Source organism: Ctenopharyngodon idella, chromosome 1, assembly GCF_019924925.1.
Source record: "Ctenopharyngodon idella isolate HZGC_01 chromosome 1, HZGC01, whole genome shotgun sequence".
In the NCBI taxonomy this organism is placed as follows: domain Eukaryota; kingdom Metazoa; phylum Chordata; class Actinopteri; order Cypriniformes; family Xenocyprididae; genus Ctenopharyngodon; species Ctenopharyngodon idella.
Window position 1 is genome coordinate 35,411,318 of NC_067220.1, and position 26,580 is coordinate 35,437,897.

General features: G+C 36.8%; 1 protein-coding gene across 3 annotated transcripts in view; it reads left to right on the plus strand.

Moving 5' to 3' along the window:
* Window positions 1-227: 227 nt before the first annotated feature.
* The window catches only part of rnf24 (ring finger protein 24), a 34,995-nt gene continuing 8,642 nt past the window's right edge, over window positions 228-26,580 (plus strand). The window contains exons 1-6 of one of the 3 annotated variants that reach the window (XM_051891909.1): window positions 228-628; window positions 3,119-3,181; window positions 3,284-3,337; window positions 15,800-15,949; window positions 22,363-22,405; window positions 22,608-22,649. In XM_051891909.1, the coding sequence (XP_051747869.1) occupies window positions 3,180-3,181; window positions 3,284-3,337; window positions 15,800-15,949; window positions 22,363-22,405; window positions 22,608-22,649 (291 nt within the window). In that variant the 5' untranslated portion in view covers window positions 228-628; window positions 3,119-3,179. The remainder of the gene's footprint in view (window positions 629-3,118; window positions 3,182-3,283; window positions 3,338-15,799; window positions 15,950-22,362; window positions 22,406-22,607; window positions 22,650-26,580) is intronic. The other 2 variants (XM_051891918.1, XM_051891928.1) reach the window with 2 other exon arrangements.

A 26,580-nucleotide genomic window follows, 5' to 3' on the forward strand; every position in this document is an offset into this window, starting at 1 on the left:
ATCCAATATAGGGTTGCGGGTGTATTATATTACATTATAGCCTATACTTATATTATAAGCAGTATAAAATATGTACACCACACTGGACAAAAAGGAATTGCTGGATCTCAGGAGGATACAATGTCCATACAGTCTATGCAAGGAGATACAGCAGGAGCTAGTACGTATGCATCTGCCCCTCCCTCTCTAAAAGCATCCGCATCCCTCCCCACACCATAGACTGGACTCCTCTCTCTCTGTGATGAAGGAGGAGGGACCTGCTCGTGTCGTGAGCTACGTGCAGAGTTCATATTCACCACCAAAAATCTCAATCTACCACCTCATGCAGACGTATATCAGGAGCGCACACACTTCACTACAGTCTCAAGCCACCTGGGAAGCGATTTTAGTTTTTGTTTTACAAGCATCTGTGAACTTAAAGCCTACGATGCTTGTGTTTATATGATTATTGATTTGTTAATATCGCGCTCGAATTTCTGCAGATTAAACAACTGGATTGATTCATCTATGGTCGGTTGTTAGAAAAAGGTTGGAGGTGTATTACATTGCGGAGGCACTGAATTTGAGCTCTTTTCATCTGTTTGGGTTTGTGATCGAGCAGGAGGGAGGAGTGGCGGAGAAACGGCTGGTAAGTCTATAATACTACACCTCCACATGAGCAAATAAATAAATACTGTCATATGGCGGTTGCACGATCATAAACAGACATTCTTCCTTGGAATCATTTATTCTTCGAGTGAACTGATTAAAGCGCGAGATTTAAACTGAAGGTTACAATACATAACCTGATGTCTTGTAACGTTATAGACTCCGTTAGCCTGCTGGTTAGCGGTGTTCGGATCCGTAACGAATCGTTCTTTTGAGTCGGATCCATATAATGATTCAATTGAACCGTTTTGCAACCGGTCCGTTCACGTCCGCACGGACTGAATCAGTCCGTGCGGTCCTTGAATCAACTCGTCGACTCATTGAAGCGAGAAACGCCTCTTTCGAACATTTCCAATTTATAATCCCATATGAGGTGATTTTAAATTGAGCCCATTTCATGGATAATGCGAAAACTATGAAAGTTACTTAAAAAAAAAATAGCTTAAATGTTACATAATATAAAATGCAGCCTGGAAATATATTACGAAGCAAGTGTCGACTTTAATTAATAGCACTATTATTATCACTTATCTAAGCTTGAATAAACTTTCCAGTTAAGAGATTAAATTAGAGTTTAAAATTATTATTAAATTCAACATGAAATGTATGTTACTGCGAAACCCTGGGGTGTACTAAATAGTTTTATTAGTAGGCTATTAATAAAATGTAATAAACACGTAATATGTGCTTACACTATACTTTATTGAAGCATATTATATGTCAGGGACCACGGGATGACTGATTACGTCATAACGAAAATAACTCTGAATCCTTTTTAACTGATTCTTTGAAACGAACTGTTCGAACGAATCGAATCGCAGAAATGAGTCGGACTTCCTTTTACTCTTGCGGATAGCAGAATGGCTAGTGAGCTAATTTAAGTTTCTCTAAGTGTTTAATGGTGGTAATAGACGTTTAATGTTTATGTTAATTACAATTAGACATATGTACTTTTGCTTCTACAAGCAGAAAGCTTTCATTTCTCTGTATAGTCTCAGATGGCAGAGACACCGCCTACTATCAGACGAATACAAATATATCCGGAGTAATACATCCAGCAATGTATACTAATCGAAACTAAATCATAACGACTCTGCGTTTGAATTTGAGCAGCACTGAGGCCTTTTATCCGCTGTGTGTTAGAGTCTGCTACTGCGGCAGGCTCTTTTTTTTGCTGAATGCTCGTTCATTCATTTGTGTCAAACTTCTCGACGTCATAATGATAATAAAGAAAGCGCGTGAGCAGAATGTTCTAGTCGCGTGCTGGCCTGACCCCAGCTGTTTGTTTCCCACGTGCTTCTGTTACACAATGTAAACACAATAGTAATCGGTGCACTTCATTATGAACTCCAGCGCTGGAGAATGTTTAGTTATGCTGCGCTGACACTTTATTTCATTTTGCCTTGAGATTTTTTACATGACACATATGCCTTAACATTTTTTCCACGTCTGTCCAACATTAAACTTATATTATGGGTTTTACTTTCTTTTAACTTAGATTTAGTCATGTTTTTTAGGTGATGAACATATGTCCATGTTATATTTACCTAATTTGGTGACGTGAAAGGCAAGTTTGCTGTCCTATAGTTATGCACAATTATAGCTTGTTATTATTTTTATTTAACAACGTCCATGACCCTATCAGAACAAACCTGCAACTGCAACCCATTTTGGGTTGTGGCCCACCACAGTTTTGGGTTTGTTTTAGATTGTGAACCACTGATTTACCACTTATTTTTTAAAGTGCACATGTAAACTTTAGCACTGCCTCTGAACCAAAGAGCTCCAAAGAACAGAATTCTGCTTAATTTGTCATTGCAAGGAATTCATTTACTTTAATTGCATCTCTCACATCATCAAGCAGGTAGTTCTGGTCTCTGGTGTATGCCGTTTTTCAGTCTAGCTGGCTGAACGACATGTACGGCATGTAATAAGAACTAATCAGGAACTTGTTTTTGTGCACAATGTCCAGCTTTTGCCATCCTGGCTGCTTGGTACTAGACAATGAAAGGAACAGCTCCCTATGGTGAAGAGGTCAATAGTGCGACCTAATGTGGAGCAGCGCTCAAAAACTATAAACATTTGCCCACAGCTCACTGTTGAAAGCAATTTATTCACGGGCAATTGACCCGTGATCTGTTTTCACTCTGCGTTCAGATACATGCAAGTTTATTATGATATTTCAACATGCTGACATTTCTGATGTTTTTGCTTTGTAATCATGTACAGAATGTTTGTATGTTACTGTATGCTTATGACTAACAAATATTCAGCTTTGCTAATATAACTTTGAGGTTACTTAACATGCAAATGAGCTGCTGAACAGATACTAGCCTGTCTTTGAGTCGTGCATGATGCTAATGAATAGTTTTACACATGCCAGAAATGACTCATGGGTCATCTGTGGTAAGTGTAGTTAATTCCAAGCCTAATTATTGCTTTCTTTTTGACTGGAAATTATTTTATTCAGGTAGAATATATGTGGAAACACATCCTGGATAGTGAAGCGATTCGTCATCAGCTGGATTTGCATGTTTGTTCCCCTCAATACTCTTTTATGTAAAAAAAAAAAAAAAAAAAAAAGATTACGTAACTTTCAAAGACACAGATGTGAATTAGTCATCATGTTTTACAGGCTCCTGAATTCTGAATCCTGCCTAAAATCCACAAAGATGATATATCTGCCAGTGTAAGTGTTATCATAATGCTTTACAACATATTTGATAGCTGAGTTGTCTGGTCATTTAAGTTTAACTGATCACCAAAATGCAGCTATACAGATTCTCCATACAGTATATTTCTGAAGGAATAAAACTGTCTCTTGTATGAATGATCACTCAGCTGAGATCGCTCGCCTACATAATGTCTTTTTTCAACAGCCTGTAAGTCTTTTTAATGACTTACTCTGGTATTTCCGCTATCTGGTGGTTTTTTTTGAGAGAGAAAATCACTTAGTGCTGTTTTAGAAATGCTGATTTTGTAGCATAAGATAGTTTTGTAATAGTAATACTGTACCTAAGAGTTATTGTGTGCATATTTGCGTATATACATGGCCACATGATGAACAGAAGATGAGAAATAAGACCAAAAGAAAGACTATGGCAAAACAAAATACAAAGTTGTTTATGAGGAAGCCCTGTGGTGAATGTCGTCTGAGAGAGTAAATTAGGGGCAACAGCTGCTGGTGTCACTTCTACAACTTGTTTGTACCATCTCATGTTACTGTTTAAGCTCACAAGACAGGACACTTGCCCTCTTAGTAGATTTAGGATCATCGAATTCCTCATTAAAGCGACTGCAGATATGCTCTCAGATCAGTAGAACAGGCCAGCTTGCACTTTCAGCACAGCAGAGCATTAGAGAGAATTATTGCAAGATAAGCTATTTGTTTGCATGTACAGTATTCATTCTGGACATATAAATCTTATCTTCTCTCTTCCAGTGCTTAGTCAACTCGGCAGTGCATATTCCCTTTCACCTTGAAATAAAAATTCTGTCATTGTTTACTCACCCTCATGTTGTTCCACACCCATATGACATTCTTTCTTCTATAAAACAGAAAAGGACAGTATTTCTACTTTTGTACTGGTTGACATAAAGTCATATGGGTTTGGTTTGTCTTCTCTGTCCTATCTAATCCCTCACCTGCAGCTCAGCTTCTGCCTAAAGTGGATTAATTAGCTGTTGGAGTAACATTATTGCCCTGGATTAAACACTGTATTAGGAGGCTTTCACACTGGGTGCGTTTGCTGCGGTCAGAGTCCAAGCGCGATTGTTCCCAGTGTTGTGGCGAATTCTGACCCTCGTCAGATTACTACCCCCCTGACTGAGGGTACGTTTACACGACAACAATGTACTAAAAATGGAAAAGTTTTGTCCTTTGCTTTTTTCGTGTATAGACGACAACGTTGTCAAAATGATCCCCGTTCACACGGAACAGCGAAAATGAATAAAAACGCTGCATTATGCATACCAGGCCAGTAGTTGGCGATGTCACTTTGTAAATAAACATTATGCACATATACAGTAGACTGAACATGTAATATGCATGCGCATGATGACAACATTGTCAAAACAATCTCGATTCACATGGATCCGCGAGAACGACTAAAAACACTGTATTATGCATACCAGGCCAGTAGTTGGCGACGTAACTTTGTAAAGAAACTCTACGCGCATATAGACTGAAAATGAAATATGCATGCGCATGATGACAACGTTGTCAAAACAATCCCCATTCACACAAAAACGCGTAAAACACAGTATTGTGCATACCAGGCCAGTAGTTGGCGAGGTCACTTTGTAAAGAAACTCTACGCGCATATAGACTGAAAATAAAATATGCATGCGCATGATGACAACGTTGTCAAAACAATCTCCATTCACACGGATCCACAATAATGACTAAAAGCGCTCTATAATGCATACCAGGCCAGTAGTTGGCGAGGTCACTAGAACGCACCTATAGAATGAAAACGTAATATATATGCGCATTACGTCACCGTTTTCACAAATACGCGTTTTTGTAGTTTACATGGTTTCGTTTTCAAAAACTTGTAGTTTGATACCCTTTCTCAAAAGCTCATGTTTTCAGGCCCCCAAAACGCCATTATCGTGTAAATGAACAGCCAAAACGCATAAAAAGTTTTCCATTTTTAGTTAAAAACTGTGTTGTGTAAACAGCCCCTTCAGTCAATTAGGTGTGGGGGTGGCTGGGGTTAGGATTAGGCAACCAGGTAGCGGCCCCAATGAGGGGGTTATAATTTAGCAGAGAGTTAAAATTCATCACAACACCAGTACCCCTTTAGCGTTGTTCTGGTTTCACACTTTCGCACCCTGTTATATTTGCGTTCATCTTACGTCATCGCAAAACAGAATGCGGGTCAGTATATAGTTTTTTGTTATTAATTTGGTGTTATGCGCAGCAGAGTGAATGACACTTGCGTTACTGTATGTGCATCGCATGAGCAGCTCTGAAGAGACAGCGAATTGTGAGCCATTCATTTGCCACTCTGATTGCACTCACTCGGCTTGATTACACTGCATGCTCACTCACGCTCGTATTCAAGGTAAATCATCACAGTTTGTTGAATTATTGACGTTGTCTTTGGTTAAAACACATGTGCAGGTTACTTCACTTCCTGAACAAGTGTGCATCCGAGTCCCAGTTGCTTTCACATTCACACAAATTGCACCACAGTTCCATTGCAACTGAACTCAAACCATCTCCTACAGGTGGTCTCGGGTTCGGTAAACCCAGTGCGCTCCCGGGTCCGCATGACAGCTTTCACATTACCAATTTTTATGCAAACCGTGCCCCGTTTCAAACTAAACTGCCAGAGTGAAAGCACCCTTAATCTCTCTGCCCACAAACACCGAGCCAAGGGCAACTACATTAAGGAACCTTTCTTTTTTTATACTTATGTTTGATGATTTAGATGATAATAGAGATGGATGCATTGATACGAGGTGTCTCTCTCTGTTATTGTGCACAAACTAAGTTCTGAATTAATGTGATGAAGGTCTGCTGCACATAGAGATCAGAGCTTTAGTAGGAGATGTAGCCTACAAGTTTGCTTTTGCTCAGAAAAACAGAGGAAGGTTAAGAATTCAATGTTTCTGCAGAACTGACCTCTAGAATAATTTTCTTATATTTATTTAATTTTATATATGGCTTCAGATCTGTACAGCTATTTATTCATCAAACCCATTTTATGGCCCTGACAGATAAGATGCACACAATCATTCATAGGTTTGAAAATACAAAATACAAAAATACAGTAAAAACAATAAAGTAATATTATGAAATATTATTACAATTTAAAATCTTTTTTATTATTGTAATAAATTGTATAATGCAATTTATTCCTGTGATGGCAAAGTTGAATTTTTTAGTTTTGAGTGTCACATGATCTTTCAAAAATCATTATAATTGCTGATTTTGTGCTCAAGAAACTTTTTTTTTATTTTTTTTTATCAATGTTAAAAACAGTTCTGCTGCTTAATATTTTTTTGTGAAAACCTTGATTCATTTTTTTTCAGGATTCTTTGATGAATAGAAAGTTCAAAAGAACAGCAATTAGGTGAAATAGAAATATTTTGTAACATTATAAATGTCTTTAGTGCCACTTTTGATTAATTTAATGTGTCCTTGCCTCTTTTACAAGCAGTGTCCACATTAATGGGATGATTAACATGTACATAAATACATAAATGTTGGGTTGTTAATTTTTGTGAGTAAAAAATTGCAAGGTAACTTAATTAATCTCAAGCTTTTTGAGTTTTCAAGTTGAATTGTGAGTTGATTTGGACTCTGCAAGTTAGAGTTGCTCAAAGGCCCTGTTTACACCTGGTTTTAAGATGCGTTTTGGTCGATCGGATCAAAAGTGGAAGACGCTAAATACAGGTGTAAACTATAGGTGGAAAATAGCGAAAGAGTAGATTTACTCGTAACACTGATAAGAAAAGTGTTTGTTTATGCCAGTGTTAGAAGTCACTGTCTGATAAGATCTGTTACTCTCTCAGCTGAGTTGAAGCCTTGAAAAGCAAGCTTTGTAATTTCAGGCTTTTCTTTTTTTCTTTTTCATAATTGTGATTTTAACTGCTACTGTTGACACGGTTCAAATCAAATCTTGTTAGGTACTACATGTAAGAAGAGATAATAAACTCATGACCACATATTCTCACTATCCTGACACAGACACTGTCAAGACCTACACCACTCCCCCTTACGCAGCTGGAGGCCCTCTAGTTTTGTTGTAATATTAAGTTTCAAATGTGCAACTGGGATAGCCAGAGCTCAAGACCCAGTGGAAATTTCCACTTCAGATTCAGACAGCAGCCTTTGTTCTGGTGCAGGGGCTTGCCACAATCCGCTGGAAATTGGCTTGGGACTCTGTTGTGAAAGAGTGAAAACAGATAGCCAGACATAAAGAAAAATAGACAAAAAAATGCATAATGATAAAAAAGAAAACTATCTAAAAATCAGTCTCAACTTCTGGCAAAGCATGTTCCTGTTTTAAAGGTCTCCAGTGAATAGAAGGATATTGAGCAATTCAACTTTTTCAGCCTTTAACGGTCAGTAGACTATACTTTTTTAGAAACACAGAATCATGTGCATTGCATAAAAATATTTCTCTTTCCAATGCCCCTTTTTACTGACAGTCATCAGGAATACTAATTATCTGAACTAATATCACTAATATAGCCACATTGATCGTGTTTGGAGTCCAGGCGGCTGTAAAAAAGGAACAATCACCCAATTATGTTAACGTTTGCTGTTCAGTAGGGGCATGTTTACAGTAAAAACATGGTTTTGCAGTTCTTAAGCCTTGAGATATTGAGCTCCTCCTTTGATGGTAGGGGGTAACTATACCCTCCCTATGATGGAAGATTACCAGAAGCATTCTGTGAGGAGTCGTCTTTCTGCTCGACTGTGTTCCCATGAAGGGATATTTTAGTTTACAGGCAAAGGTGAAAACAAGTATTCATGTGACATATTAATTTTTTTTTTTTTTATGGGAGTTACACAAGTAAAAAGGGTGGTGTCATTATGAGTAGTAGGGTTATTTTTGCCTTGTTTTGTTGAATGGATTTTACTGTCATAGAATGAAAAGCTGAATAAACAGTTTACGTAAAGGAAAATTATATAGTTTATCTTTGTTACAAAACCTAGTAATCTAATGTCTGTTTACCTAATATTTTAGGGAATTATAGGTACACTTTTGGTTTGACGCAAAAGGTTGACAGTAACAGTATGCTTATATATTTTTTGCCCAAATCTAAGAATCACATGTATCATTTGCATAGAAGGCAATCCCAAAATGCACTGTGAAAAGAAAACTTTACCAGAAAGGTCGCTTTGGCAGACTGTTTCGAACTCCTGAAATAAACTCCAAAGGAACTTCATTTTCGTCTGATTTTGTTCAAAATGATGTCACATCAGTTTATTCTTGGATTTGGCTTGGGGTATATATCCAATATATCCAATATGTCCAATATTTGTCTAAACTATGCATTTTTCTTTGCATGTTAGAGTATTAGCTTAGCAACATGTCAATTGTGAGTTGAGTGTTTACTGTGTATAACATTTGAAGAGCGCAATGGCATGGCGCTTAGAAGGTCCACTTTAAAGTTTAAAATGTTGACATGTCCATTTTAATGTAATTTATTTATAATACGTTTGGGCCACTCAGTGGATGTGTGAAATATCTATGCATTAAAGAGTGCCACTGGGTCCTTAGCTGCCAGACAACGTAAGAGAGGTCATTATAAAGGTGTGTGCTGATGGTCTGCTTCACTAGGTTTCACTGCATCACTGGCTATGCAAACACTTTAGCAATCAGGGTTGTGCACAGAGTGTGTAATTATAGTTCTCTTTACAGCAATAAATGCTTCCTTTTGCGTCTGTGTTGAGCGTCAAAGTGAGACATGACTCATGAGCAAATTTGAAAGTGAAGTTAAATGTCAGAAAGTTGCATATCCTTAGAGTATATGGAGAATTGTCTTGGTGGCTTAAAGACAGAGAAAGAGAAAGTTTCTTATATTCTATCCCAAAAATACCCAGGTGCTTTTTTTTAAATCTCAGAAGGATTTTTTGCCCTCCCTGGTAACAAACATGGACATTTACTTGGGGTCACAAAATTTCCAGCTTTTATTGTTAGGATGTTTTAGACTTTTCCAGAAAACAGTAATATGGGGGTGGCCAAACATGGAATTGCTAAGTAATAACAGCATTTCTCTTGTAAAATATGTGGTTGGTGTGGCCTGGTGGTTAAAGATCTGGACTGGTAAACAAAAAGGTTGTAGGTTTGAAACCTGAGAAAGTTTTCTGAAATAAGTGTATTGTACAGTAGCTTAGTTTGGATATATAATCTGCTAAATGACAACTGACTTAAATGGTTAAAATTAAATGTGAAACTAAAATCCAGTCATGTGAACTCAAACGCTCGATTCATAACATAACACATCTGTGCATTACATTCTCAGCTTTATCACAGATGATGCTATAATGGATATTAGTATAAATTGTAGTCTTCTACAAGTCATTTTCCTCTTTAGGTCAACTACTTTCATGGTGAAGCAATAGTTTAAAAGAATTTTGCTATGCAAGTTAGTTAAAGTTGGTTACCTAGCTGAATAATTGTTAGCTAGCTGAATAGTTATATTATTCAAGCTTGCTAACTACCTGCATAATATAATTTGGTTTAAAGACATTTGAAGTTAACTAATTGCCCTATAATGTAGTATTCAGGCCTTAAAATGAAAGTTTCTTGGGTTGACTGCACAATACATTTCTAAACTTTGTGCACAAAACTCGTGGATCTTGTTGTTCTGAATTCTAACCCCTGTGCTACATGTAAGCAATAAGTTACGAGAGGCTGTGCTGTAACGTGAATCAGTCACGGCTGAAGCGGAGTTATTCACGTTACAGCGCTAGCCTCGAGTACCTTATTGCTTTTATAAAACGGTTACCACAAATATGTATCAATGCAACTTTCGTGAAGTAAAATCACTAAAAGCCTTCCTTCCGCCGGAAAAAATAGTCCCTGACCGTGAACAGCAACAGAAGTTACATTATTACATCATTAGATGGCGTCTTTATGAGTGTGTCAGTCAGTAGTGGAGACTTTTATATTGAAAATACTGAATTGTTGTGAACACGGAACAAGACGCAACTGACAAATGCTTTGACTAGCGCTGTCAGTCACGGGAAAACCCCTTAACTGTTAAAAGGACAAGATATTGCAGCGGACATTTAAACATATTTTTTATTATGAACATAGGACTGAATTGAAGGAAAATGCTAAATCTGAATGCAGGTAATAAACTCGCTCACTCGATCTCTTTCTCACAATACTCTTCTGCATAATACAGCAAGCTTCAATGAACAATATCAATTGAGAACATACAGTTTACGTTGCTAAGAGTGGTTGCTATGGGTGTAGTGATACACAGAATCTTTGGGTGAAGCGGTCATAGCCGTGTTTTATCATGAATAAGCCTAGAAGCCTCCTCAACTTTTCTCTTTTTACAGAACTCTGAAACGAAACTCTGAAAACCACTGCCATCTTGAGTGAACCTTACATACATTTTCCCCAGACAGATGTCATGGGTGCACTGAAAGCATCACTATGTCGATTTAGCATTGAATAAATATACCAGTTGTGATCTGCTAATGTGAATGATGACCAGACAGATGCTTTGACTTTGACACAAGGCCTGCATTGACTTCAGCTGGAAGAATTCAATGTATGTGATGTATGCACTCTATTTTTTTCCCACTCTGCTGGTGGGTTGTTCTCTCTTGGGAAGATTTGTTGGTGGTTAATCAGGCTTTTCCTCTGTTTTCTGGCATACTGTCAGTGTTTATGTTGTTCTCATCAGGGCACAGTAGGTTTGGAATTACAATTAGGGTTTAGCAAACGCCCATAAATTGGAATGTGACATTGTGCCCTATGATTGCAACAATATGTAAGAGTAAAAATGTTGTTTATTGTTATTTCATGAAATCTACTGTAATTTTGTTTTTGAGCGATTATAGATATTTAATAGTGTTGTGAGAAAGTCATCTTGTGGGAAATGGAAATAGATTTGTTTTCTTTAACAAGGGTCCTTTAAGTACTTTATTATACTTCAAGTGCTCCAGTTTGTCTGTTTTTTTGATACTTCTCACTCCTTGGTTTACCCTGAAGCTGAGAAGGAAATAAAGTAGATGGCGAATAGGGCACTCTAGAATAGGTTTTGTTACTTTGTTTTATTAAAACCAAAAAGTGATTTACTGCTTAAGTGCACATGGCTCACTGTAAGTGAATCATTGTTTAGTCAGAACCCTCTTTTAAGCCTAAGAGTTTTCTTTTTATAACCCATCTGAGTATATTAAGGATTGTAAAACGCAACAAATTTTGAATAAGTAAGGGCCACTCCAATGTCACTCTGCACTTCCTCTCAGCTCTAAGCGTGACTCAATGCACTATTGAAATGCTTTTCCTCCTCAGTAGAGGTAAAAATACCATTTGGAAGTGTTGTTATGGCAAGCTGAACATTGCAGAATGACCTTGTCTGGTCAGTTCGGTGTCATAATGGGAAGTAGGGGTGAAAAGGGACTTGATATTGCACCCTGTGGATCAAGAAGCTGTTTAGTTTTACTTCCCTTCTTTTTGGGTGGTAGCAATGGCCTGACAGACACTTTAAAAACCCCTTTTGTATTTTGGGTAGTTTCCACAGCAGGACAGTGGCTCCGGGATAACATTTGGTGTCTGCGACTCTCTTGCCCAGCAGAAGTTGGTGCGTGAAACTGTCACTCCGGTATACAAGGAGGTTTCCTTCATGGTGCCCCTGTTGCGACCTCTGCAAGCTTTCTCTCTTTACACTTTTGAGAAGTTGACATGCTTTTAGGCCATCTGACTGGCTCACTATTTGAGATTTCCTTTGCAGACAAGAGTTCATGAAAGTTCTTACTTTGGCCATCGAGAATGAGACAGGAAGGAAAGATGTCTACTGCTCATTTAAGAAACATTTTCTCAGAATCACAGGATCACATTTGCGTGAAAATCTATGTGCGAAAGCTAGTTTTCTTTGAATGGTTCTTTTTTTTTCTTTGCTGAAACAAACTCATACCAAAGCAAAACTGGACAAGGAATGCAGCAGCACAAACAATACATGCAGAAATGAGTTTGCAGAAGCATGAAACCCTGTCGGATGAGAACAATACTGTAACTACACTCATTAAATTGTTTACCTCCATTGTACAATTTGCAACTTAAAAAAAAGGAGCTGTGTATTTGAAATAGCAGCAGATATTTGCAATTACTGGATGAATTCAATGTATTATTACTGATACCAAAAATGGAATTAGCACATTATTTGAACTCATAAATTGCTTATTTTACTTCATGCCTTACTGGTTTTTCAGTGTCTCAGTCATGAGACCTTTTCAACAATAAATGTTCTAATACTTTTACCAATTCCTGTTTGATTACTATGCTGTAAAAAAGAATTGTTGGTTCAACTTAAAAAAGTAAGTTTCCTGGTTGTTAATTTTGAGTTCATAGAAATTCAAATTTAAGCTAATACAATGAAGGCGATTGGTTTAATCAACAGGAACTCAAAATATTATGTTATCTGAACCACATTAATTATTGAAGCTGTTTTGACAAAAGAAAAAATGTTGTAATGATAAATCATGAAAATATATATATATATATATATTTTTTTTTTTTTTTTTTTTTTTTTTTTTACAGTGTATGATCATATTTCATAAAGTAAAGTAAAAGTATTGGCTGTTCTATCAGTCACAAAAAGCTGTTTATTATTGGTTATTGATATTGGTCCAGAATTGCAGTGCATACATAATGATTGTGGTGGTGGATTTTTTTTTTTTTTCTTAACCTGTCCAAAACCATTTGTGTATTCAGTCTGCCCTCATTATGGTTGATAAACACAAACACAAATCTCAGTTGGAATGCTATGACTGTTAACTGGGGTGAAAGTGATTTTGTAACAAATGCATACTTTGTCTCCTTGTCTCTGAGCAGCTCACTGTAGCCTGACTTTGACCCTTCTTTAAATTGGAGGCAAACCAATTATAAGTAGTTGAAACAGTTTTCGCTCACTTATTATCAGCAATGAATACCTTGGGTGATACTGAGGCTGGAGAATCTTAATTTTTTAGCTCTCTGTTTGGTTGTTCAGGTTAATGTGTCATCTGTCAAAACAGATATGTTGGTTAGTACAAATATTCAGTAAGATATTTTATTGGAAAAATCTTGGAGACCATAAACATTTGAATAGTAGTGTATACATTTTCTCATGGCACAAGTAGATACTTTGCCCAGTTTTGTTGCATGGGCCGCATAGTGACTACATTGTTTTGTTGAGTAAGTTACCGAGGCGGCTGTTTTGTGCTTTTTTTTTTTTTTTTTTTACTGGCAGAGCTGGTTAAAAGTTGTGAGATTACATAGTAATAATCTCATAAGTGAACATTTTTGTAAGCAAGTAATTATTCAGGCAACATTAAAATGAATAAATTCCTTCTTTTCTCCTTAGTGCCAAATGACACTTAAAAGGACACTTAAAAAGTATTTGCCTGCAGCCAGTGGAGTTTCTCCCAGTCTTGAATCCATTCAACATGCCCAACCCCCTCATTCCTTTAATATATAGGTCCTTCCGGATTCTTTTACATGTCTTGAACTTGTGGGGTTTTCCCAAGTGCATGCATCTTTGAGTTTAAGGGCATTAAAATGTCAGTTAGTCTGTATGTTGGGCTGTGTGGCATAAATCGGGCCACTAGAGCTCAGACGATTAATGCTTGTAAAGGAAGATAATGGAATGGGAAGAGCAGTGAACCGTATTTTGCCACAGAGGCAAAAACCTCCACTCCAACCTAGCCAATAAAACAGTACTGTTTACTAGTACATACGGTATCGGTAAGAGTGAGGGATGTTGTTATTGAAATAACAGGGTGTGTGTAAAGCCAGCTGGTTATTGATTTTCTGTTTGGATATTTACCCTCGTCTGTCAGAAAGCTTTGCATGGGTAGAGCTGTAATGGACACAGACAGAGGAAGACAGGCAGAGACAGGGTGGGAAAATAAACAATCTGTTGGTGGTCAGTAAGAATCTGGGTGAAAGTGGCAGTGTTTCTGAATGTGTCAAAGGCCCTCACATTCAGACAGGTCCAGGACATCAAATGTTTATATGGAGAGTAAAGCTCCAAGTATGTCTGTGAGAACAAAGCATGATGGATAACACACAGCTGCATGTGCTATTACGTCACACAGTGGTTCTCTACCTCCCCCTTTGTTTACACACACAGTCTCACATGTGGTGTTACTCTAGTCTTATCTACTAAAGGCATGTCCAGACATGCCCACATTAGGGGGAGCAACATCCAGTGAAACCTCTCACTCTCACACACATAAATAAACAAAGACCCATGCACACACATGCACACGTTTTTGTTTTTATGTAGTGGTGGGGATGTGCTATTGACCCGTCATTCTTAAAATTAAGATTTTATTAGTAGACTATCCATAAAGTTTTGAGATTTTTTTACATATAAATTAAGACATTAATTAGTCATATTATGAGTTCCCATATTTTGAAGGGTTTCCTACTTCCAAAAAAAACATTTGTTTAGTATGTTTATTAAACAGTTTTCCTTAATAATGCAGGCGATTTCAGGTTTTACTGTCTTTTTTGAAACATTTGGCCCTCACATTATTGAAAAAAAACATTGGCCTTCTCACTTTCTTTAAATGCAATGTCATTTTATTTGATATTTTGTTTCCTAGTACATTGAAATTAAAAATTTAAGGCCCAGTTTCACAGACAGGGCTTAGACTAAGCCAGGATTAGGCCTTAGTTCAATTAAGGTATTTAAGTAGCTTTTATAAATGTACCCTAGAAAAAAACATTACTATGTGCATCTTAAGACAAAACAATGGCTCTGACATATTTTAAGATATGTCAGTATAAGTTGCTTTCAGTTAAAACAGCTCAAACATGCATTTTAGTCTGGGACTAGCTTAAGTCTTGTCTGTGAAACCAGGGGAAAGTGTCCAAATACTTTTTAGGGTGACTGTTCTCACGCCATTCCTGAATTTAAGTTTTGGCAAAAAAGGTTATTCATCTTTCTGTTAGCAATTTTAAGGTTTTATTTTGAGTGTTTTTCCAGTCAGAAATGAATATATTAAATATAAAAAACATGCTCATAACAGACCAAATCAAAGCTGTGCTGACTCTCAGTAGATTAGTTAACACTAATTTCCTACAGATAGACAGTGTGGGTATTGCTTAATGGCTCCTGCAGGACCAATGTTCTCAAGCTCTCTCCACTGGAATATTACATGCACTGCCCAATGCACAATTTAAGACATTAATGAGTTTATTCATTGGTCTGTTGGGTACATAAGCAGTTGTTGTGGAAACAGTTCAGAAATCAAGCCAAGCCACATATCAAATCACAGTCATATTGATGAGAGCATTCGCTTAATACGTGCATCGGCAGACAGGGTGATTATTCTCCTTTGGGATTGAGCTGCACTAATGGGCATGTGGTCTGCTAGCATTTGCATCAGCATTTAGTGTTGTGATCAATGAGCCACTCTCTGATGTTTCTTTGTCTCTCTTCCCTCTCATTCTCTGACCAGGTTATCCATGACCTTAGATTTACAGCATTACACTTTCAGGATGCCGAATATAGGGTTTCAGAACCTTCCCCTCAATATCTACATTGTTGTCTTTGGGACGGCCATTTTCGTCTTCATCCTCAGCCTACTCTTCTGCTGCTACCTGATTCGGTAAGACCACCTACTCTTCTATGTGTGCGGCAGCAGAATGTGTTTGAACAAGCCTCAGAATGCCATACATTTGCTTGTTTATCCTCTTCAGACAGTTACAGTGTTTGAACATCGTGATCTAATCCCTAAATATACAGGCTACAAAATGGAACTGTTGTAAATAAACACCTAACACACATTTAAGTGTAATTTGCATCATGATTTGTTTGGAAATTCATGAAAAATGCAATTGACCCAGTATGTGCAAGTGGGTGTATTTGGAAACTGTGGTTTAGAAGTCAGTGTTGCCAACAGGAACAATGTACATCATAAAAGTCATAATTATACCAAAAATATAAAAGTAACACAGTCATTTAGGAACCTCATGTGTTGACATCAAACCGCCTTAGATTACGCCACAAATGCTGCAACTAACCATGGTGCACTGATGTTTATCTAGACAACTTTTTAATGCACCATGCTCAAAGGTAAAATAGAAAATGGATAGGATAGAGAGGATAGAGGAGAGCTGATGGTGGTGGAACGGAGAAGTTCTCTTTCATCTTCACACCGTGTCCATACCATGTGAGGAAGCTTTTATCATGCTCACTTTGAAAGCTGAACCAACTCTGAATTTCAGAGCCATACTTTAATTATTAGTGGTTGTCCACTAAAGAGATAGGGATAAATGAGCAACTTCATTGAATTCCACAATATATAATAGGGATGTTCAATTTTAGTCTTAGAATTAGCCTTGTTAAGCCATGGGTTCCCTCAGGAATTTTGGATTTATGAGTAAAATAAGGTTTGCGGTTTTACTTGAAGAGACTTTCCTGTTTTGATTTACAGCATAAATTACACACTGTCATACCGTAATGGGATCTTTTAAACTCTAAATTTAGACCAGATTCCATTGGGAGCCCATGGCAAATTAACCTTCAAGGTTGGTCTGCAAACTATGTCTATGTCAAACATGCCTGAACAGCTCTATTGAAATGCAGCATTCCTTAACAACTGATAATCGGGACAACAAGGCAATTGTATGGCATTTTGAAGAAAGATAATGATTACTTGTCCCTGAAATGGTTGTTACTTTTGATCATTTGTATGTGCGTGTGCGATTCACTAACAAAGTTTTTCATGAAGAGTGAGAAGGTCACAGCACAGTTTGGAGAAGCTAAGAGAGCTACTGACTTGATAATCTGAATTGAAAATAAAACCCACCATTACAACCTCCCCCTGCTTGGATTTGGCTGGTAAATTCTATGTAGATGTATTTTTTGCACATTAACTGAATCCAAAGCAGCTTAGTTGCACAATCACAAATCACTGCATTGAGGAAACTACTGTACATTGTGTCACCAACTTCCCTCTGGATTGAGTGAACTCTACAGCAGCTGCTCAATAACTTGAAGGACATTGATTAACTTTTCAAGTGAGAATGAGCCTGGTAATGATAAAACAACCAAACTGACCACTGATGCTTTATGGCTTAGAAACTCCATTTTCCATCAGCTACTGAGCTGCATGTTATCCAGTCGAATTTGCCATGTGGTCATTCTTGGCAGCAGAGATACTGTAGCTTTAACATGCAGTTGAAACGTATAGCATCTATTACTTAAGACAGTGAGAACCAGAATATACTAGTTATATACTAGTTCTGTTTTATTTGACTTTGCCTCCCCCTTACTGTATTTTCAAATGTGTACATGTATTGGTAGCCTTTTATAGTCTTATATGATTAATCTTAAGAATGAAAACACTGGATTCTTGAATGGAAAAAAAATGTCAGATTACCAAGTCATCTATAAAAGAGTTTGTATTTAGCCCAGATTCCAGACTTCTAAAGATGCAGTCTCCCTGAGTAGCATCTTCCTGCAATACTGGAGGCTGCATTTTTAGGGCTGCATTTTTAGGACCGCAGTTCTAGGACCCTAGCAATGATTTAGTTGTTTAATTGATTGTTTAATTTATATATTGTCCTAACCAACCCCTAACCCTAAACCTACCCATTGGTAACCCTGTTTAATTATTCAAATTAGATGGCGCTGTCACAAAAACTAGGGTCCTAGAAGTGCAGCCCTGAAGCTGCTGCAGTCCTAAAAGTGCAGCCTCCGGTATTGCAGGCAGATAATATTGGGTCTCCCTTGCATTAGATCACAAATATTCATGACTTCCACGCATACAGTGGCTCCAAAAACTATTTGGCACACTTAAAAAATTAACGTCAATGCATTAAATAACAAAATGTCAAAATAACTGGCATTTATTTTAGATGACTGCAAAAGCATGCTTTTCACATTCAACATTTCACTAAAAAAAATGTTAGTTAGGTACAGTGGGGCTACTGTACATCTGAAAACCAGCTCTGAAATAATTATACATTACACCAGAAGAGGAAATGGAAATGACAACAATCGCAAATTCAGCAAGTACCAAAATAGTAGGGTACCGTTCTACCTAGCTGCATTTTTCATTATATTTTTAGCTTGCTATTTTTCACCTCCACATATACCTTCAGCATCATTGAAACAATAGGCGAGAGTCTAGAGTGCTTATTCAAAGCTTTTTACGTTGTTTATCAGTTGGTTTTGACAGGATGGAGACGTCCCTACTGAGAAGGCCAACATGTGTTTTGAATGCTGGTCACCAGCATGGGATGTCTGTGAGCTTGTGTCCCCAACAGGCTTCTTACTGGACTAGTTCAGCCAAAAATGAAAAATCTGTTGTGTCATTCCTCACCTATATGACTTTCTTCTGTAGAACACAAAAGTACATTTTTGAATATACTGGCTACTCTTTTCTTTCAATACAATGAAAGTGAATGAGAACTGGGACTGTCATGTCCAAAATGACAAATAATCAGGCTGATCCGGTCAGACTGACCTGGCCATTGTGCTTAACAGCTCACTAGCCTTTTCTACACCAAACAGGCTTCAGAAGATTTAGAATATAATTGTATGGACCACAAGTGAGAAACATTTATAGTTCTTTTGTTTCCTTTATGAACCTTGAAAGCTCCAGTCCCATTTCATTTTAAGTGCATTAAAAAGGCAACCAGTACAACAAACTTTTCCTCATGTTCCATGGAAGAAAGTAAATTATGAAGGTGAGTAAATGATGAAAGAATTCTCCTTTTGTGGGTGAAACTAATCTTCCAGCTAACTTAAAGGGTTAGTTCACCCAAAAATGAAAATTCTGTCATTAATTACTCAGCCTCATGTCGTTCCACACCCGTAAGACCTTCGTTCATCTTTGAAACACAAATTAAGATATTTTTGATAAAATCCGATGGCTCAGTGAGGCCTCTATTGCCAGCAAGACAATTAACACTTTCAATGCCCAGAAAGCTACTAAAGACATATTTAAAACAGTTCATGTGACTACAGTAGTTCAACCTGTAGTTATGTTATGAAGTGACGAGAATAGTTTTTGTGAGACAAAAAACAAAATAACGACTTTATTCAACAATATCTAGTGATGGGCGATTTCGAAACACTGCTTCATGAAGCTTCAAAGCTTTACGAAACTTTTGTTTCGAATCAGTGGTTCGGAGCGCGTATCAAACTGCAAAAGTCATGTGATTTCAGTAAACGAGGCTTCGTTACGTCATAAGTGTTTTGAAATTTCAATGGTTCACCACTGGGGGGCGTGACTTTGGCAGTTTGATATGCGCTCCGAACCACTGATTCGAAACAAAAGATTCGTAAAGCTTTGAAGCTTCATGAAGCAGTGTTTTGAAATCACCCATCACTAGAGATTGTTGAATAAAGTTGTTATTTTGTTTTTTTTTTGGTACACAAAATGTATTCTCGTCACTTAAGGTTGAACCACTGTAGTCACATGAACTGTTTTAAATATGTCTTTAGTAGCTTTCTGGTGAACGAAGGCCTTAAGGGTATGGAACAACATGAGGGTGAGTAATTAATGACATAATTTTCATTTTTTGGTGAACTAACCCTTTTAAGCATAAAGTTGGTCTTTCCAGCAGAGATTGTAGCTTTCCTTTTCCTCTTAGCTTTCCAAGATGAAATGAATGAGTGCAGATGGTCTATTGACCTCTTTGTCGAATTAAACCGCTATTTTATCATGAACATCAAAGACTTTAATCAAGGACCACCAGATTGTAGAGTCGTGCGATTGTGTGGACATTCACAATATGATAGACGAGGGAGTCGTGAGCTCAAGTGGATCTGTGAAGGACGTCGTGATTCAGAGCAAACACACACAGTCGCACGTAGCAGCCATGCACCAGCTCCGACACACAAATGTGAAATGCCCCTGTGACTGGCGAACACACAATTAGAGAAGAAAAGGGGTGGGTGGGTGAGTGTTTGTCTGGCATAGTCATCCTCATGGGAAGAATATCGAAATTCACACACACGTTTGAGATTGAGCACTCAGTGTTAATAGCTGTACCAGTTTTATTACATTGCAGGGAAATGGTCACAAGGTGGTTTTCAACCTGATGAATTGTAGCACTAGCCTAATAGTGCATGAGAAATCATGACTGCCTGTAGTTGTCAAACAACAGTTCATCTTGAGGTGAGCCCACCTCAGGACCTAGACCGAAACACACTGTATGACTTTGGCAATGATTATATTTCTATGACTTCTTTCATCTAGCCATGACAACCTTTAGGGGCCATTCATACAGAATGCATTTTTTGTATTCTACCACGCTGCTTTTCCATAGTTTTTTGTAAACATGCGCAAGACGGACATGTTGCATCTTACGCATGACACGGCATTCTAAAAACACAGCGCTTAAGTTAAAAAAAATTCAACTTGGTTTTTGCATATTAATGAGTATAAACAAAAAAAAAAAAGTCCTAAAGTACACACTCCCTCTTCCTCACCCCTAAATTCCTTCAAAGGGAGTATCTGCACCTTTACCTGCTGGTCTCTTTCAAAATGTCAGTTTCTCTCCTAGACTGTGCTGCCTCTTTTACAGGTCCCTCTCACTCTGCTGCGAGAGTTTAAGCTTTCTTGTATTGGAGGTAAATTTTACAACACGTCTCCATGTTTTTTTTTTCTCATCTATCCAGCTCTCGTTTCACTTGAGACTTTTCTGAATATATATTATCTTTAATAAACTATATTCATTTCTGGATGTGATTGTAAGATACTGCAGTATTGTATGTTGTGTTCACTTGTGCCTTTCCTTTGTACAGGAAGTAATATATAATATATATATATATATATATATATATATATATATATATATATATATATATATATATATATATATATATGTTTCTGTGTTTGTTTGTTTGTTTAATTAATTGTCATGTCTTCCAGAGAATTTAAATGAAAAAGGTTTCAGCAAAACAAACAATCATAAAAGGCCAAGATGAATGTCTTATAAGGCTAATTGGACTATTACTAATGTTCTAACAACCCTTCAGACATTAACAGTTCAGAATGTATGCTCGCACATTTGAGGCTAAATATAGTGTGTAAAGCGCTTGCTGGTTTTCTTTAAATAGCCTTTTTCTTAAACTAGAGACTCTTCCATCATGCCTGACACATTCCAGTTATTTTCCACCAGGGTTCCTCTCTCACTTTCTCTCTCTCTGTCTGTGACACACACACTTGCTCAAGATCAAAATAGTGTTAAATGTAGACTGTCCATTGCTTGGCTGCCTCCATTTCTTAAATTCATGCCAAGAGTATCTGTATATAGTTCTTTTAAAGGGTCTGGCACCAGTCTGACAGTCACACTCGGTAAAGCATTGCAGCGGTGCGAGTGGGTAATGCCTGGGCAGTCTGGTTCAGACAGGCTATTAAAGTCGGGTCAAGCTTGATGAGACAATACAAGACCTAAATCACCCTAGAAAGACTCTAAAGATAGTTTAAACATACCAAGGCAGCCCACAGCACTGCTGGAACTGGACACAGCTATTGTCAAATAAGAGGAAGTTCTTTTTTTTTTTTATATATATATAAAAATGAGCCAGGAAATAGTCATTAGAAAGTGAATGGCAGTGTGTGTTTAGCAGGTTGATTTTTTTTTTGATTAAGCTCAAATGTAGTGAATAAAATATATATTCTGGTGGCATCCAGTGAAAAATGTAATATAGCAACACATACATTTAATATAAAATATGTAGTGAATCAGTATAGTTTTTTTTTTTTAAATGATCAAGTAATGCCTTATGGGTACTGAAGGCTACAGTTTGTCAAATTGTGACTAAAAAATAAGATCCAGGCATGTGTTGACCATATACAGCTAAAATATATAAACAGAGAAGCACATACAATGCATTTAAAACACTGGCTTTTAAAATGGACTGTATTTTAGTATCATGGTTTAACTTGATGATTTTGGCATTTGTTTGTATATAATTTGGTATTATGAATGTCTCTCCAGCACAGGTTTTTGAAAATGTTGTGTCACTCTCTGAACTAAAACAAAGATTTCTTTTGTCTAGGTTACGGCACCAGGCACACAAAGAGCTCTATGCATACAAGCAGGTAAGCTGCGGACTTGTCTATTCTAACACTTTACTGTATTATATAAATGTACAGTATTTGCTGTATGATTCAAATTGGGTGTGAATGTTTCTTTCTCATGCAATTTCAAACCTTCCAGTTATAGAGTCTCCAAATTGTGATTGAGTCTTACTCTAAATACATTTAATAACTAATTAAGTTATTTTTTTTTTTTTGTTTACAGGTTATTCAAAAGGAAAAAGTCAAAGAATTAAACTTGCATGAGGTAGGAGTTTCCCCCTTTCATCCAGCTGTGCAGATTTTTTTTCTTTTTTTTTTTTTTTTCTGGCCAATCATGTTAATCGTTTACTTCAGATGGTTACATATTGTTTAGGCAAGAGGTGCTTTCTTGGTATTAAAAATGTGCTGTGATGTGGCATATGAGATTTAAAGGACATCTTTGAGCAAAAATCATTAATGAAAGTAAAACAATATATAACAGTAATAGTATAAATAATGTCCAAACTGATTTGTAATCTGCATTTTCATAGTGCCAGGACCATTTTTGCCAAAAATATATTTGAGCAGAAAATGAATATATTTATCTTAAAGAGATAGTTCACCCATAAATAAAAATTTTGACATCATTTACTTACCCTCATGTTGTTCCAAACCTTTATGAGTTTCTTTCTTTTGTTGAACACAAAAGATATTTTAAAGAATGCTGGTAACCAGACAGTTGACAGCACCCATACTTTGGAAAAAATACTTTGGAAATCGATTGTTGCCGTCAACTGTCTGGTTACCAATATTCTTCAAAATATCTTCTTTTGTATTCAACAGAAGAAAGACACTCATACAGGTTTTGAAACAACATGAGGGTTTTTTCTATTTAGCATGCTTTATGTTAATGAACCAATTCAAAAAGAAATGATTCAAGATCTGGTATTTTGTGTATTTTTATTGTAAAAATCATCACTCAAAAGTATCACACTTTTCAACTCAGTTTAGTTTTTTTGTGTGTGTTGTATTTAGTGTAATTTCAACTCTTCAATTTAACATTGTCACCCTAATTGAGATTACACTGTAACCACAGTAACTGTCAGCCATGATATTAATGAATCGTTTGAATTTTAGCAATTCTGATTCTGCTTACCGATTCTGATTCTTATCGATTCCAAGTTTCGATTCCAATGAGGTAAAAAAAATTAAGTAAAAAATTTAGATATCAAACGTAAAGTACACAGACAGCAGCAGGTATATTAGGCTAATGCATGGACCAAATATACTGATACACGTTTTCTTTCTCAACTGTTTCCGTTCACTTAAGACAAAACATGAACTACCCTCTACCCTGAATATAAGGACTTTCTAAACACGCTCTTCATGTTTAATCATATCATGAGCGTATGACGTTTAACCTTCATCAGTTCGTACATGACTGCTATCATTTTGCTGGTGTTAATAGGCCAGACTGACTTCATATGTGAGTGCTAATGAAATGCTAGCGACAATATTGAGGTGTGAAGACACCAATGCTCTCGTTGAAAGCTCAAACTCTCCTGGAATTTCCTGTAGCTCTTCTCTCCCTCTCGGTTTCTCATAAGAGCTCATTGTCAAGGAATAGTTTACACTTTTAGGTAATTGTATTTTTAGCATCCTGGCTAAAGCTGGATATTCCTCTACAAAGAGAAAGCAGCTATGTTAACCAAACAGTAATATGTCTCTTCTGGCTGTGGATGTGCATGAATACCATGTAATCTTTAAGCAAAACAATGATGGCATTGTGTTGTGCTGAGCTGAGTTATATTTTGTTAGAAAGCTCAGCCTTGTGTCACGTCTGGCTTTTTTTTTTTTTTCCTTTTTTTTCTCCAGTTGTATTTGATACAACAGCACAGCAATTGCAAGTTGTATGCATGGTGGAAGTTTGTTCAACAGCAACTCATTAAATAACATTTTATCTGGGTAAGGAACACAAAGTTCTCTCAGCCACTGTATTTTTGTCCAACACTAAAAGTGCTAGAAGTGTCATTAATATTACAGCACTATTAGTCATATCTTTTGAAATATTGCCTGAAAACTGTCAGCACTGCCCAGAAGTGCCAAGCAAATGTCAGCCACACTTGTAAGCACAGTTTTTTTTAATGGTATTCTACATGGTTTTTTGGACTTTCTGTGCCAGCAGTCATGACACTCATTTGTCAGACTTAAAGGTTTTATATTTGATACTGATTTTTTCTTTTTTTTCACGAATAGCTTTGGGGAAATACTTTCATCCATGAGCCTGCACTGGCTTGATTTACTGATGCATAAACAGCAATAAATGATTTTGAGACAATGAACATCTGACTGTACATATATCAGAAATCACTAATTAGGCATTAGAATTAACAAGGTTACATGTTGCAAAGAATGCACAGTGAAATATAACGAACAAACAAATAATGCTCTACTGAGAGATTCACATAGTTCAACCACTTCCTAGCATTACGATCCTTTAGAAGGTAATGTTATTTTCTTCTCTCCTTATCTCAGTAACGTGCCAGTGGGCGGGACCAAAGACACGATGATATAGAAGTAGTCGTTGATCTGATTCTGCAGAGGCAGTCTTTCGTCACACTATTACGTCATAATGTGACAAAATTCCAAACGAGACGTTTTCTGAGCTTGGATTCAATAAAAGACTAACTAACTTGGACTAACGAGGAAGTTTTGAGTTTTGAGTTTTTACAGTGCAATGACCTATTGCATGTCAAAAGATCAAGGAAATTTTGAATTGTTCAATTCATTATGTTAATCTAACATAAAAAAAAAAAAACCCCACTCACTGCTCTTGACTGAATTATTTTTGTAGCTTTTTTTAAAGAATCAGTATATATTTAATTCATACAGTGAAGACTAAGCTGTTTCACATTTGATTGTTACATTTCAGTTGTTAAATAAACCTAATGTAGGCCTACCTGAAACCCTACCCCTCCTTCTTGCAATGTTTCAATAGGGCATTTGTGGAACTGAAAATAAACGGGTCAGTAGTCCCCTCGCTTGTACTAGTAATTCTGGATTGCACTTGCATATGTACTCAGACAAGAAGGTAGATCTTACATAAAGGGGTGGGGTCCGAGCTACAAGCTGATTGGTTTCTCCATCCTGTGCACACAAAAACAATGTTATGATTGTACGCCACAGGCATGGGAGTTTTTCACTAGCATAGTTAGAGGTTACAAACGTTTAGCACAGCCACTGAGCATGGATTCATTGGTTCTGAAATATCTGTCATATTACTGTGTTTAAAGACAAAAATGAGAATTCTACCATTATTTGTCCACTCTCCTGTTCTTCCAAACCTGTATGACTCTTCAAAAATAAGGTCACACTTTATATTAGGTGACCTTAACTACTGTGTACTAACATTAAAGGGATAGTTCACCCAAAAATGAAAATTATCCCATGATTTACTCATCCTCAAGCCATCCTAGGTGTATATGACTCTCTTCTCTTAGACAAACACAATCGAAGATATATTTAAAAATATTCTTAGTCCTCCAAGTTGTATAATGGTTGTGAATGGGGGGCCGTAATTCATACGACTCCAGGGGGTTAATAAAGACCTTCTGAAGCGAAGCGATGCATTTTTGTAAGGAAAATATCAGAATGCAGAATGCGCAAACATGGCCCCTCCATTCACAACATTATAAACCTTGGAGGACTTATAAACCTCCAAGGACTATAAACCTTGTAGGACTAAGGATATTTTTAAATATATCTCTTGATTGTGTTTGTCTAAAGAAGATAGTCATATACACCTAGGATGGCTTGAGGGTGAGTAGATCATGGAATAATTTTTATTTTTGGGTGAACTATCCCTTTAAATACCTACAAGACTATGGATTTACTAAGTACATGTTGTTCTGTAAAATTCCCACATTTACTGCTGAGTTTGAGGTATGGTTAGGTTTAGGAGAAAGTGTAAGGATTATAGGGGTTAGATTTAGGTTCTGGTGTAAGGTTTGGGTGTTAATTAAATGTTAAAAGCTTATTAAATTGTAATTACAATTCACCAACATTTATGTACATAATATGTATATTGTATAAAATGGTTAAGCACAGTACATAGTAGTTAGGGCAACCCAGTATAAAGCGTGACCCAAAAAAAAAAAAAAAAAAAAGTCAAATATGTCTATACAAATAAAGTCAATAGGGTTCAATGTTTTTTGTCC